This window comes from Diplotaxodon limnothrissa, linkage group LG14 (assembly GCF_057381915.1).
Source record: "Diplotaxodon limnothrissa isolate DT_005_m linkage group LG14, D_limnothrissa_male_GT1.1, whole genome shotgun sequence".
NCBI lineage: Eukaryota > Metazoa > Chordata > Actinopteri > Cichliformes > Cichlidae > Diplotaxodon > Diplotaxodon limnothrissa.
This window is the reverse complement of record NC_140609.1, coordinates 20,700,201-20,714,618: the sequence shown is the minus strand read 5'-3', so window position 1 is coordinate 20,714,618 and position 14,418 is coordinate 20,700,201. Positions and strand designations below refer to the sequence as shown.

At 45.8% G+C, this 14,418-nt stretch overlaps 1 protein-coding gene across 1 annotated transcript; it reads left to right on the top strand.

Annotated features, from left to right (window-relative positions):
• Nucleotides 1-8,123: 8,123 nt before the first annotated feature.
• On the top strand, nt 8,124-13,459 carry LOC146618776 (uncharacterized). The gene is made up of 2 exons (XM_085370117.1): nt 8,124-9,206; nt 13,241-13,459. Exons 1-2 carry the CDS (start codon nt 8,130-8,132, stop codon nt 13,457-13,459), a joined length of 1,296 nt encoding a protein of 431 aa, XP_085226243.1. The 5' UTR covers nt 8,124-8,129.
• Nucleotides 13,460-14,418: the final 959 nt, after the last annotated feature.

Here is a 14,418-nt window from a genome sequence, read left to right as displayed (position 1 = left end):
TACTACAAAGCCATGCAGTCTATGACAAAATAACCAGATACCTCACACTATGTACAACTCACTGTATCACTTGAAATATTCAAAGTACAACTGTGTTTTTTGTGTCATTTCATAGACATGATGGAAGGTGGAGATGTAGTGATTACACAAACTTATTTGAGATGAGCAATGGAACAACTGCCAAAACGAAACTACAAGATTAAACCGCTTTAACTGAAGAGTCATTGCTCTTACAGCAGATCTTATCTGCCTTGGTCATCTTCCAGCAACGGATGTTATGTGCATCACAACTGCGCTGCATTGTGAGATATTTATACTGTTGTAGCGTCCATGCTAAAACAGGGACTTGTTTCAGCAAGCCCCAGGGTAGACCCAGCTCAGAAATATAATCAGCTGAGAGATTATATTTCTCAGCTGGCTTGGGAATGGAGTCCCCCCTGGAAGAGGTGGATGGAAGTGAGGAAGTCTGGGCTTCTCTGGTCAGACTGCTGCCCCCACGAGCTGAATTCACATATTGATTATAATAAGAAGAAGATGGATGGATAATCCTGGCACAAGTACTCTATGGGACTGTGCAAAACGTCTGAAAGCACCCATCATTTCTTTATTTTTTGTTCCTTTAGACTGTTCCTTTAGTTGAATCTAGACAAAAAGAGTGAGAAAGCCCATTTTGACAGGCAAAATAGTAATTCTAAAAGAGCTGTTAGCCAAAACATTGGTGTATCTCGGTAGGGTGTGAGGTGTTTCCTAAAAAATCTGAGGGAACTGGATGATTGGAGGACAAAAAAAATGAACAGCCAATGAACAGTATCTGATAGTCAGGTCCTTGAAATTTAGGACTGAAAATCTGTGGCAACAGGTCTCAAAGAGTGTTGAATCAAAATGTCACATTTTAGTTCCAAATGAAAGGCAAAGGTTTAAAAAGGAAACTCAAAACCAAAACCTAAACTGACACAAAGAGCTTAAGGTTACCTAGAGAAATCACTGGAGCGGACAGGAAGCATAACAAACAAAGACAAAGAGAAGTACGTGAAAATATTTACACAGAAAGGACAAATTGAAGTTGGGAAATAGGATAAGGAGTAAGACCCTAAACACAAAAAAAACTTCAACTTTAAATGGAAAGTCTTGCTGTGAGGCAACAATGTCACCTGCTGTACCACCTGTACAAAGTTTTGCTCAACAGAAGTCCACAATTTACCCCCTGTCTTACCAAGTAAATCTTAAACCAGTTTCTGTATCTCTTGTCATGTAAGATATTTCTCGTATCACATTTCTTGTTCCATCGCTTAGTCTTGTCCATAACTGCAGGTGTGTAAAAATTAAAAAGTCATAGATGATTGATTGTTCCAAATTACTGCAATCCCTCTTTAATGGACTGTTTAACCACACCTTAAATGTGGTTGATCAACAGAGCGAAACATCTGGTCCCATTCTCGCAAATTCGGCACATTTAAATGGAGATATGTGTGGAGAATAATGCATTAAACATACATACAAACATACATACTATTTGGATGTCTAAGGGTAGAAATGAGCAGGATACAGATGAGCATCAAACCACAGATGAGTAGTTTAGATGCTTATGTCTGAGAGTTGGATTACAATATGGGGCTGAGTTTGACTTTGACTGTGATCAGATTACAGTTTTTGCCCACTGCTTGAACACATTTTGCAAAACTCCGCTCTCTGTGCCAAAACTGTACACACAAGTACACATGACACAACACTGGGAAATATACCATTCACATCTGTGCCAAATTGAAACTCTACTCCCAAAACCTAAACTCTGCTGTCAAAACCTGACATTCCTTTGTCAAAATGTAACTCTGTTGACAAAATGACACATACTTGCGTCATATGCAAACACTTACAGATCAGGGGGAACACACTAGTCTCCTTTACATAAAACACTGCAGTCCTTGATTTCCATTGTTTATTCAGAAGGCACATTTACAGGAGACACATTTCCAAACAACCAAAAACGCAAATAGACCTACTCAATGTTGTACATTGCAGTACCATGAATTCAGATAAAGCAAAAAAAACAACAACAACAACAACACAATAATACTGCAATAGAAAAAACACTATACTGTAAACACAAAAAACCATGACAATTGTGCATAAGTGCACAGCAAATCCAGCATGTCCAAATTAACACTGTCGGATTTGATTTCAACACTATTAAAGTGTCTATATGGGTCCACACCAGAGAGTGTTAATTGAACTCTTTTTGGAGAGTTGGTACGTTAACTCTGATTTAGTGTTAAACACCAAATCTGTCTGGAGTTGATAATTTAACACTTGGTGTTAAGAGTTTATATATTAACTCTCAAAGAGTATTTTAGTTTAACTACTTAAGAGTTATCTTCTAATTCATTCTAAAAAGCAGGAATTTTACTGTTCTGAACTTCTAGAAATTTCTTTTGGAAATAAATATTTACTAAAAAGACGCAATGGTTTTTGAAAAACATTTATTCTGAACTGTGCACCACAATTTCAAAACATTTTCTGAAAGATGTAACAGTATACATGTTCTCACTTTCATTAGAATTTTGTTTATCAAAAGGTTTGACATGGTAAATGCAAATAACAGCATTCTCATCACTTATTTCTTCAATACAATATGCATGTCCTTCATTCATCCCTTTGTGGAACTTCAACGCACTTCTGCTCTCCCCCATATTCCATCTTCACAAGCATATCCTGTGCGGAGATTGAATAAAAATTAGTTGACACTAATTAATGGCACAAATAATCCAGTAAACAATTGCAGCACAGTAAAAAAAAAAAAAAAAAAAAAAAAGGAATCCTCTTTGAGCCATTACTTGTGTAAAGTATTTTCCCAAAAGACAAAGACACAGGCAACAGGTAATACTGAACTAAATGTAAAACCTCAACCTTTTTCATTTTTACCTAAACCTTGTGCACAAAACTCTGGAGGGATCTATGCTAACGTAGAATCCAGTCAGGACGTCTGCTACTGCTGTTTGCTCGTTTTTTTTTTATGGGCGATCGTTTTCAGGCTTCAAGTAGCACCATTATACCAACATTTCACATTCTAGACATTGTTTTAGGTGTATTTGACCAAAAGTTTGACTGAAAATTCACATGCAAGCTTTTTTCAAGGCTGTGGTATTTGCCCGCAAACAATACCTTTCAGCTAGCTAAAACAGAATATTATGCTATCAGCGAGCAACATGGCTAATGCCTTTCACACAGCTTTGTCTCAACTCCAAAGAGCCACAGAAGTAAAAGCTCATAATAATAATTGAAACAATCTTTGAAAAAATGACTTACCAAGCATGGCAAACAACTCAAATATGTAGAGCAAAATGTTCTGAAACGGCTTCACTTCAGCTTCGATTGGAGCCGTGCTGGGGGCGGAGTCTGTGAATTTACTCTGTTGGTGTCATAGCCCCTGTAGGAGTTCAGAGTTAAGAGGTCAAGAGTTAATGTTTCCATTTTAACACCTCCAGATTTGACAGAGAAACACTCATTTTTAACACTCGATTTTAACTACTATCATTTTACACCTCAGAGTTACATTAAAAGAATGTGACTCTGCTTAGAGTAAAATTAACTCTACTTTTGCAAGGAGACTATTAACACCAAAAAATTTAACACTTTTGAATTTGCTGTGTGGGCTCATGTATCCCGCCGTCTGTTGGGGTCTGGCCACAGGACCTCATCAACATCGCAAGCAATGTCCTCTCCCGCTAGGCACCGGGGAAAATATCCTCCTGCATGTCGAAACCATCCATGGATTGCTGTCACCTGAATGTCGCCGCAGGCCTGTTCCATTGCCTGCAGAAGAGGCATGCGGGCATGTGGTTGGCGGTCATATACTCGCCATCTCCAAGCCGAAAAAAATTCCTCTATAGGGTTTAAAAATGGTGAGTAAGGGGGCAAGTATACCACTTCAAATTGATTGTGGTTGGAGAACCAGGCCTGGACCAGAGCAGCCCGATGGAAACTGACATTATCCCATATCACCACAAACCTGGGCTGATCTGGTCTGTTCTGTACAACTATATCATGGAGAGCATCTAGAAATGTGAGTATATGTTGCCTATTGTATGGACCTAGTTTTGCATGATGATGCAGAAGCCCTCGAAGGCTTATGGCGGCACACAATGTGATATTTCCCCCGCGCTGCCCTGGGACGTGCACAATTGCCCTTTGGCCAATTACATTACGACCCCGTCGTCTTGTTTTGCTCAGGTCGAATCCAGCTTCATCAATGAAAATGTATTCATGAGGCTGTGCAGCTCCATCCATGGCCAAGATTCTCTGAAAAAAAGGGGAACATATCACTGTACTACAGTGCTACACATACAGCACCCTCACCCCATCACACAGGTACCTGTGTAGCTCTCAGAATAGATCCATGTGGTACTGATATGGTACATATTCAGCTGCTACTGGACTTCACCAATACTCTATTGTAAATGTAAGGGACAGTTACACGTACCCGTACATATTCAGCTCGAAGTCCTTTGACCCTGTCACTGTTCCTCTCGAATGGGACTCTGTAGAGCTGCTTCATGGTGATGCTGTGTTTACCCAAGATGCGTCTGATGGTGGTGATGCTCACATGGTCTATGTTGCTGAACACTCGCCTGTCTGCAAGTATTTTCCATCGTAGCTGGTGGAGACGGATGGCATTGTCTGCCCTCACTAGGTCCACAATGGCAAGTTCCTGCTGTTGTGTGAACAGGCGCTGCCGTCCACCCCCAGAAGGTCTTCGGGTCATTCTAGAGAAATACAACCACATATTGTCATCGGTTTGCTTATTTTTCTTACAGTACTTTACTGTATGTACTGTGTCATCCACTGTACAACACTGTACTTCAATATAAGGAATCAGCCACTTTGGCTGCAAAAGGAGCATTAGCACCCCGTACACTTGATATGGTGATGTGATATACTGTAGAACAGTGCTATAAAACCATCTGAGTAGAGCAGAAGGTATGGAGGTGAAGACATACCTGTTTTCTAGTCGGAATGTTCGTATTACAGATGCCACTGTGAAGCGGCTTAGATGTGGGTGGACTCTCTGCCCAGCTTCCCTCATAGTCAGGCCATGGTTGATGACATGGTCCACCAAAGTTGCTCTTATTTCATCAGAAATATGGGTCCGTGCATGGCCTCTTCGGCCTCCTCCTCCTCTTCCTCTTCCTCTTGCTCTCCCTCCATCCATGCTTGCAAAGTTCTTGAAATGGCTACGCTGAGGGCTTTTTGTAGTTGGCTAATTGGTGTTCGGTTTTGCAAGTAGGTGCCTTCAGGTGTGTATTTGAGTGGTTGCAATTACCCCATGTGTTTTGTATTTTGGATACATGTGTTTTCCGAATGGCACCCTGAAATTTCATTTTGTGAACGAAGTGTCTTATGTATGAAATGGAGTGTAGCATGCAGGACCATGTGTGTTGCATAAAGGAGTAGGTGTGTTGCATAATTGGAACTGGGGTGCAAAGCAGCGCTTTTGTTTAAGGTAGGGGTACATGTGTTTGAGGTATGGTAACAAAAGCTTCAAGTTGTGTTACTTTAGTCTAGGCATGGGTTCATGGTGTTCAAGCAACGGGCAAAAACTGTAAATGTAATGATTAAAAAGCAAAAGATAAAGGAAGCAACACACTTGTAGGATTTTTTGTAAGCTATGCTGTTCAAACTCAAGAAGTAGGTATAAATATCCTATTGCACACAATGTGACAGAGTGGTGTCAACAATGCTGCAGTTGACACCAAGATTATTTAAAGTAGGCCCTGTTCACCGGTTCCTATTTGCCGGGCAACAATAAGGAACCGCGTAAAAAAATATATGCATTAAGGAGCAGAGCTAACAGGGTGGTTAATCCCACTAAATACTTGAAGAGATGTGGTAACTCAAATCAAACACCAAACCAAACAGACAGAGGCAAGAAAAACATAATGAGAGAAAAATGCTCCTAAGTTGACATCAAGCAGCCGTCAGACACACACACACAGATATCTGAATCTCTTAGCTCATTCCCAGGTAAAAGCCATCGTTATCCTGATCCTCACTTTTTTTCATTTGAGTTTGATTTTCCAGCTCTGTCCAAAAAAAAAAGAAAAAGCCAAACTTGCCTTTAGAAAAGTAGAACTCAAAGGAAGTGCAAGAGGAGAAGAGACAGGCAATGAGTGATTAAAACAGTAATAAAGAGACAGTCGGAGGGAGCAAGAGATCTAAATTAGGAACAAAAGACACCGGAGGATGTGTGTGTGTGTGTGTGTGTGTGTGTGTGTGTGTGTGTGTGTGTGTGTGTGTGTGTCTGCGCTGATGTGGGCATTATGTGCACGCTTGCGTGTTTCTATGCAGTGTATCTTTACAGCCCCCTTGTGAAACCTCAGGCAACTTAATTCAGTGTTTCCAGTTCAGTCCTTTCCTGCTTTGCCTTCCTATTCTCTCAGTTATTTTAATATCTTTTTTAATGTAATGGAACTTAAAAGTGTATAAAAACATATATTATTGCTAAGAAAAGCGTAGGTAATCACATTAAACGGAGAAAACAACCATATTTTGTTGCTTTTGTTGTCTGGGAGGGTTTTCTCTGCAGTGATATTTACACCACGAGCTTTATTCCTGCTGGAGTGATTTACTGTAGATCGATAGGATGCTCTATCCGTTCCTTTTCGGTCTAATCCTGTTGAAGAATATCTATCGTCTTAATAAAACATAGATCCATTAGAGATAATTAATGTCACAGTTAAATCGGCTGCTGGCAAAGATTATCGTCACTCTGTATCATTTATTGCTTTTCCTATCTCTGAGCTTTTTAATCCAGTGTCCTTCTTAATTATCTTCTTTAGACTTTAGCTTTTCCGTCTCATGAACTCATGAGCTAAAGTCAAAGTTATAAACAGGTGATCCTCTGTGCACACGGCTTGACTGAGCACACTGACGCAACATAGAGCTAATTTCAAGACAGCAGAGGCGTTGTTGTGCAAATGCATGCTTGAAAATGTTATACGCATGTGTCCATCTGACCACTGTGTGCATTTTTTTATTTATTCATTATTTTTTACACAGGTACACATGTGGTTCCCCTCTCCTGTTAATCTGGGTCAGCAGCAGACAAGCGATGATGAACTGCACAAGAGCTGCAGCTCTCCCTCGTGTTGATATTTCAGACTACATGGTGCTCTGTAACAAAACATCTCTTGTGCTGAAGTCTGAGCCACAGCTCTGCTTGTAATTAGTGGATGATTTATGTAATGTAATATAATAATAAATGCAAAACTCAGTGCATTACCAGCTCATTTTGGCCTCTGGGTATTACCTCTGAGATCATGGGGACACTCTGGTCTATGCTTTTTGTCACGGTCTGCGGAGGCAGACCGTGCGGAAAGGTGTGTGGTGGACCCAGGTGCGAACACAAACGAGGATGCAGGAGTGGATTCCAACAAAACGAGCCTTTTATTATGGCTGATGAAAAGAACAAAAAACAGAATGAGGGCAGCATACGTGTAGTACTCAACAGAAAACCTAAACTGGACAAAACTAAGGAAAGACTATGGCTGTGTCATGGTCCTGGGCCATGTGGGCCCAGTATTCTTAGTTTTCATGTATTTTTGTATTTTGTTCCTTATTTAGGCCATGTTTTCTGAGTTGCCCTGTTGTGTTGTTCCCTAAGTGTTTTCCCTTCATGGCTCTCTCCCCCCTGTGTGCCCTCTATGTATTTATGAGCCCTCGTCTCCCTTTGTGGTTGTTTCATGTTTCCCCAGCCCGTTACGTCTGTGTTTCCCCGTGCTCTCTCTCCTCCTGTCTGAACCTCTGTGCCTGTACATGTCATGTTCAGTTCACCCCGCCCTGTCTCGTTATGATTATCAGTGTCACCTGTGTTCCCCGTGTGTGCCCACTTTCCTCGTTTACCCTCTGTGTATTTCTGTCTGAGTCTCCCTCTGTTCGGCGTCGCGTTCTCCCTCATGTTGTGTGTAATTCTCCCCGTGGTTCGGTTCCCTTGTACAGTTCATGCTTTAGTTTTCCCAGTTTTAGTTTATTTGTATTGCCTCCCGTGGCCAGCAATAAAGCTGTGTTTTTGAGTTTATCCCCGTGTCTGCGAATCTGCATCTTGGGTCCTTCCCCTGCCTGCCACACAACGTATCATGACAGAAGAACGCGACCACAACATGGACCCAGCAGTTCACAACCCCTCCGCGGACCTCCAGTACGATCTGACCATGTCAGACCCAGCGGACAGTCCGGACGAGATTGGGGAGGAGCTGCAACGGCTCTGCCGGCTCATGACGCGCATCTGTGGGTGCACGGACCCCAGAGTGGTGTCCACCGGGTTGGCGGCCATTGACGCAATCCTTCAGCAAGCGCCACAGCTCCGGCGGTTTCCCCAGCTTTTTGAGGCGTTCGACTCTCTGGCCCCCCTGAAGGAGGAGCTTCGCGCCCGCACGCTGGCCCAGAGGGTGTTAAACGCCGCCTCCGCACCTACGACTCCGACCCGCAAACGGTTGTCGTTGCCGCTGCCTCGCGAGCCGGAGGCAGTCAGAGTAGGGACTCTGAGGCTCACCGCTGCACCGCCATCAACTCACAGTTCGTCTCCGCCACTGTCAAGCTACATAGCCCAGCGCACCGAGATGGTGGAGGCCACAGATTTCGACGACGATGAGCGACAGCAGGTATTGCTAGCTTTACGGGAGGACGAGCTTCGTTGGAAGCCCTGGCTCATTTCAGAGGAGGAACTCACACCTGTTGCACCGCCTCGGACCAGCCGCTCGCCCTCCCCACACTGCTCAGACTTTACTTCGCCTGCCTCTTTTCTGGCAAGGATGTGGGCGGACGACGAGGAGATCGCCGCCACATCACCCTCTGCTTCGGTGGCTCCAGCATCCATCGTACACACTTCCAGAATGAACCGGCGTCAGCGCCGCCGTCGCGCACTGCTACGTCCTGTCTCGCCCTCCACGAAGCGTCCCGCGGACGCTGTGGGGGTCCTGGACGTCGATCACGAGGGGCAGCAGCACGCCGCAGGCGCACAGCTAGTGGAAGAGTTCGGGAGGGAGCCGTGGCTCGCTCCTGATCATGACGAGCGCTCTTTCCAGGGGACTCGACTGGCTCTTGGGGGTCCCCGGAGTTGCCAGGGACTTCCACCGCTCACCCCGCCCGCTTCCACGGATAGAAGGAAGCGGCACTCTCGCCGCCGGCACCCTGAGCCTGCCATTTCTCGGACAGTTTTTTCTGAGCCTGCTCCTTTTCCTGCTCGCGTTTCTCCTCCCAGGCCAGTTCAGTTAGCTCCCTCGCAGCCACCCTCAGTTCAGTTAGCTCCCTCGCAGCCACCCTCAGTTCAGTTAGCTCCCTCGCAGCCACCCTCAGTTCAGTTAGCTCCCTCGCAGCCACCCCCAGTTCAGTCTCCAGTAGCTCCAGTGCCGCCTGTAGCGCAGGCCCCAGTAGCTCCAGTGCCGCCTGTAGCGCAGGCCCCAGTAGCTCCAGTGCCGCCTGTAGCGCAGGCCCCAGTAGCTCCAGTGCCGCCTGTAGCGCAGGCCCCAGTAGCCCCAGTGCCGCCTGTAGCGCAGGCCCCAGTAGCCCCAGTGCCGCCTGTAGCGCAGGCCCCAGTAGCCCCAGTGCCGCCTGTAGCGCAGGCTCCAGTAGCTCCTGTAGCCCAGTCCCCGATAGCAGTACGGTCCGCTGGTCAGCTTAACATCCAGCCAGGGGTCTCAAATCTCTCTGGCTCTGCATCAGCTCCTGCTGGGAGCTCGGATGAGCTCATCCAGGACTCCGCGGCTCCCACGCCGCCATCTACCTCGTCAGCTGGAGGGTCCGAGGGGCCCGTTCAGCCTCCTGTCTCCGCTGGAGGGTCCGAGGGGCCCGTTCAGCCTCCTGTCTCCGCTGGAGGGTCCGAGGGGCCCGTTCAGCAACCTTCCTCGTCAGCTGGGGGTTCAGGAGAACCGCACCAGCCTCATGCCACGTCAGCTGGAGGGTCCGAGGGGCCTGTTCAGCCTCCTGTCTCAGCTGGAGGGTCCGAGGGGCCCGTTCAGCCTCCTGTCTCAGCTGGAGGGCCCGAGGAGCCCGTCCGGCCTCACGCCTCGTCTGCTGGAGGGCCCGAGGAGCCCGTCCAGCACCATGCCACATCAGCTGGAGGGCCCGAGGAGCCCATCCAGCCACCTTCTGCTACGCCTGGTCCAGCCTGTGCTTCGTCAGCTGCAGCTCCAGCCTGTGCTTCGTCAGCTGCAGCTCCAGCCTGTGCTTCGTCAGCTGCAGCTCCAGCCTGTGCTTCGTCTGCTGCAGCCTCAGAGCCTTCGTCCGCTGCAGCCTCAGAGTCTTCGTCCGCTGCAGCCTCAGAGTCTTCGTCCGCTGCAGCCTCAGAGTCTTCGTCCGCTGCAGCCTCAGAGTCTTCGTCCGCTGCAGCCTCAGCCTGTGCTTCGCCTGGTCCTGTGCCCACCGGGCCTCGGCCAGTACGCCTGACACTGGAGAGCCGCCGCCGCTGCCTTGCGCGCGGCCGGCCCCCTGAACTGCTCCGTCGTCTCCTTCGCCGCCGCCGCTGCCTTCCGCGCGGCCGGCCCCCTGAACTGCTCCGTCGTCTCCTTCGCCGCCGCCGCTGCCTTCCGCGCGGCCGGCCTCCTGAACTGCTCCGTCGTCTCCTTCGCCGCCGCCGCTGCCTTCCGCGCGGCCGGCCTCCGGACCAACTCTGCCACCTGTGCCACCCGCCTGGTCGGCCCCCCGACCGTGTGACCCGTGAACTCTGGTGCCTGTGGGCTCTGGGTCGGCCCCCTGAACTTTATTTTGACTATGGTCATGTGCTCCCGTGTTTTCTGTTGTTTATTTTGTTTCCCGTTCTGGTCCCTCCGTCCTGGTCCCCCGCCTCCCGCCCTGGGTGGGTTGTTTTCTGTTTTTGTTTTTGTTTCTCGGGTTTGGGCTGTCGGGAGCCAGCCCTTTAGGGGGGGGTGGTGTCATGGTCCTGGGCCATGTGGGCCCAGTATTCTTAGTTTTCATGTATTTTTGTATTTTGTTCCTTATTTAGGCCATGTTTTCTGAGTTGCCCTGTTGTGTTGTTCCCTAAGTGTTTTCCCTTCATGGCTCTCTCCCCCCTGTGTGCCCTCTATGTATTTATGAGCCCTCGTCTCCCTTTGTGGTTGTTTCATGTTTCCCCAGCCCGTTACGTCTGTGTTTCCCCGTGCTCTCTCTCCTCCTGTCTGAACCTCTGTGCCTGTACATGTCATGTTCAGTTCACCCCGCCCTGTCTCGTTATGATTATCAGTGTCACCTGTGTTCCCCGTGTGTGCCCACTTTCCTCGTTTACCCTCTGTGTATTTCTGTCTGAGTCTCCCTCTGTTCGGCGTCGCGTTCTCCCTCATGTTGTGTGTAATTCTCCCCGTGGTTCGGTTCCCTTGTACAGTTCATGCTTTAGTTTTCCCAGTTTTAGTTTATTTGTATTGCCTCCCGTGGCCAGCAATAAAGCTGTGTTTTTGAGTTTATCCCCGTGTCTGCGAATCTGCATCTTGGGTCCTTCCCCTGCCTGCCACACAACGTATCATGACAGGCTGGAGGTACAGAACACCGGAGGTGGTAACACAGACGACGCGAGACAGACTGTATGAAACACAGAGACTAAATACACATGAGGGATGATCAGGGGAAGTGGCCACACATGGGAACACAGCTGACACACATGAACTTAACGACAAGACAGAAGGAGTGAAACTGAATACACTGACCGTGAATACAGACTTTCAAAGTAAAACAGGAAACATGGAGATTAGACAAGACACATGAACCGGGGAGACGTAGTACAGGGGAGATGACATAACCGACAGCATGGACTTGACAATATAAGACACGCAGACATAAACACACGAAGGGCAAGGGAGACTTAATACACGGGTAATATGTACAAATGGCTGGACTGCCTTAGTGACCCTAAACAAAGAATAAACATCAAAATAGGCTAAAACACAAAACACTGGGTCGCACGACCCAGGACCATGACACTTTTATGCTTGGAAGTATGAAAAGGGGGTATTGAGCATGACTTGGTTGTCTCTTGGTTGCTGAGCTACTCTGGTGTGAATAGTTACGACTCTCCTACATCTAAGAGACTCCTTCCTGAGGCCATTGCCTAAAGTGTGTTCTGTCACCTTGCTTGGGTAAATAAGACAAAAATCCTGTGTCTGAAACAATGTCTCCCCTGAGACTTCAGTCAACACATTATAGGACATTGCAAGCAGATGGGGCCAGCTAGCCTAAAGGCAGAGGGATAGAAAGAGAGAGAGACTTATAAGGATTTTAATTGTAAGCCTGCTAATGGTACAACCACTTTCATCTTCTGCTTTGGAATTTAGACCTTAAGACCTGCATACAGTACAATGTCACTCCCATTAACATCACCATATAGCCACTTCTAGTAGCTTCACTGTAAAAGATACATAAGATAATCTCTCACAACAGGGGCACCTCTGCCTTGCTTTACAGAGACGGACCTTTATTTTCGGAAAGTGCCACTGTCACGGTCCAGAGGACAGGATGCACACAGTCTTTGGAGGACAGATGTGAGTGATGATGTGAGAAACTAGCACAGACTGAAGACAAGGTGAAGTAGCTATATGGATAAATTAATTAATGTGTCATCGCTCTGCTCCGAGAGCCTCTGATGGTTTCTTGGAATTCATGGCTCGAGTTTGCCTCTGCCATGCATGACTGGGTGAGTTTATTAGGCGATGGATTGAAATAGATTGAAAAGTGCTCTACTGAGAAAAAAAATGAAAGTAAAAACAAATTTTAACAGTTGTGTGATAGTGCAAGCTAATGAAATAGATAACAAGGGAACATGGACTGTATTATTCACAGCTCCGTATAAAATTATACATGACTGCCTCCCTGTGGTCTGGAAGCAAAAGCAAGCTTTATTTAAATATGATCTTTTTTTCCTGGTGTTCTGTTTATAAATACTTATTAACAAACGGGAGCTAATTCCATTTTTATAATAAAAATCATCCGTTGTATTGTTCTCAGGTAAACATTACACAACTCTGGTAAAAAAAAAAAAATCTATAAATATTCAAAAGTAATTCATATTTAGTTTATTATTATTAATAAATGATTAGTTTATTATTATTTCTTGTTTGCTATTTTTGTATTATTTTTAATGGTAACACCTTAAATCTACAAGTGATTTCACCCACTGACCACTTTATTAGGTACACCTGCTGAACTGCTGATTAACGCAAATCTCAAATCAGCCAATCACATGGGAGAAACTCATTGCATTTAGGTATGTGGACGTGGTAAAGATGATCTGCTGAAGCTCACACCGAGCAACAGCATGGGGAAGAACGGTGATTTAAGTGGCTGTGGTCGTGGGTGCCAGAGGGGCTGGTCTATTTCAGAAACTGCTGATGTACGGAGATTTTACTACATGACCATCTCTAATGTTCACAGAGAATGGTACGAAAAACAGAAAATATCCAGTGAGCAGCAGGTCTCTGGTTGAAAATGCCTTTTCCCAGTGAGAGAACATAGGAGAATGCCCACTCTGCATCGAGGTAATAAGAAGGCTACAGAAACTCAAATAACCAACAACATCTAGAAATGCAGCAGCCCACAGGCACGGCACCACACCCGATGCCACACCGGTCAGTTACAATTGTCATGGACTCACCAAAACTGAACCACAGAGGGCTGAAGAGACTTGACTTCTGGAACAAGACTAGAAAACTCAGAATTTGATGTAAACAAAATGTAAGCATGGATGTACTTGTATCAACAGTACAAAAGACAAACATGTCGGGTTCATATTTAAAGTCGATGTTTGTTTCCAGATCTGAGGAAAACAGTGTTACACTGCAACTAGGAACCGTAGAAATCATTTTAATCCAGATCAAGAAAAACAAATGAATTTGGTTAATGTACAGTGAGGCTAACCGGATTTCAAAAATATTGTTTGGAATCATGGTTTTTACTCTCAAAACATTTTGTTTTACATAGTGAAGAATTCTGTCACCTTCAGTTTAAACCACATCCATAGAGGCAACACAAGATGGTGTACTGCTTCTGTTTTCTTCTTCGTCACTTCACTCCTTAATTTGCCCAAATGCTGCTTCTCTCTGTTCATTCAGCCATCTGTTTGTTTGTTAATATGGGACTGTTTGTAATAACGCCTCTTTTACACTCTGCTGACTTTCATGTTTTAATGATTACACAAATATATGGAGTGAGAATGAAGGAAGTCAGACGAAGGAAATAAGACCAAGCCTTAGATTTCGTGATATTTAATTATAAAATTGAAATGTAAAGAAAATGTTGACATGTGGTGCATTCCAGCCCACTGAGTGTAACTCATCAACTCATCAGTTTTTCCTTCTGTCAAAATGTTGATGTGCGTGCACATAAGAAGGCTGGACAGCTGGACCTCCTCATCCCCAAAGCTAAATTCTGTTTCAGAGAGCAAGA

What these genes read in the sequence shown, in the direction of transcription:
- LOC146618776 (XM_085370117.1), top strand. Translation starts at nt 8,130, where the DNA reads ATGACAGAAGAACGCGACCACAACATGGACCCAGCAGTTCACAACCCC. An exon ending in AGCCTGCCATTTCTCGGACA is followed by an intron (nt 9,207 to 13,240) that starts GTTTTTTCTGAG and finishes CATTGCATTTAG; the next exon opens with GTATGTGGACGTGGTAAAGA.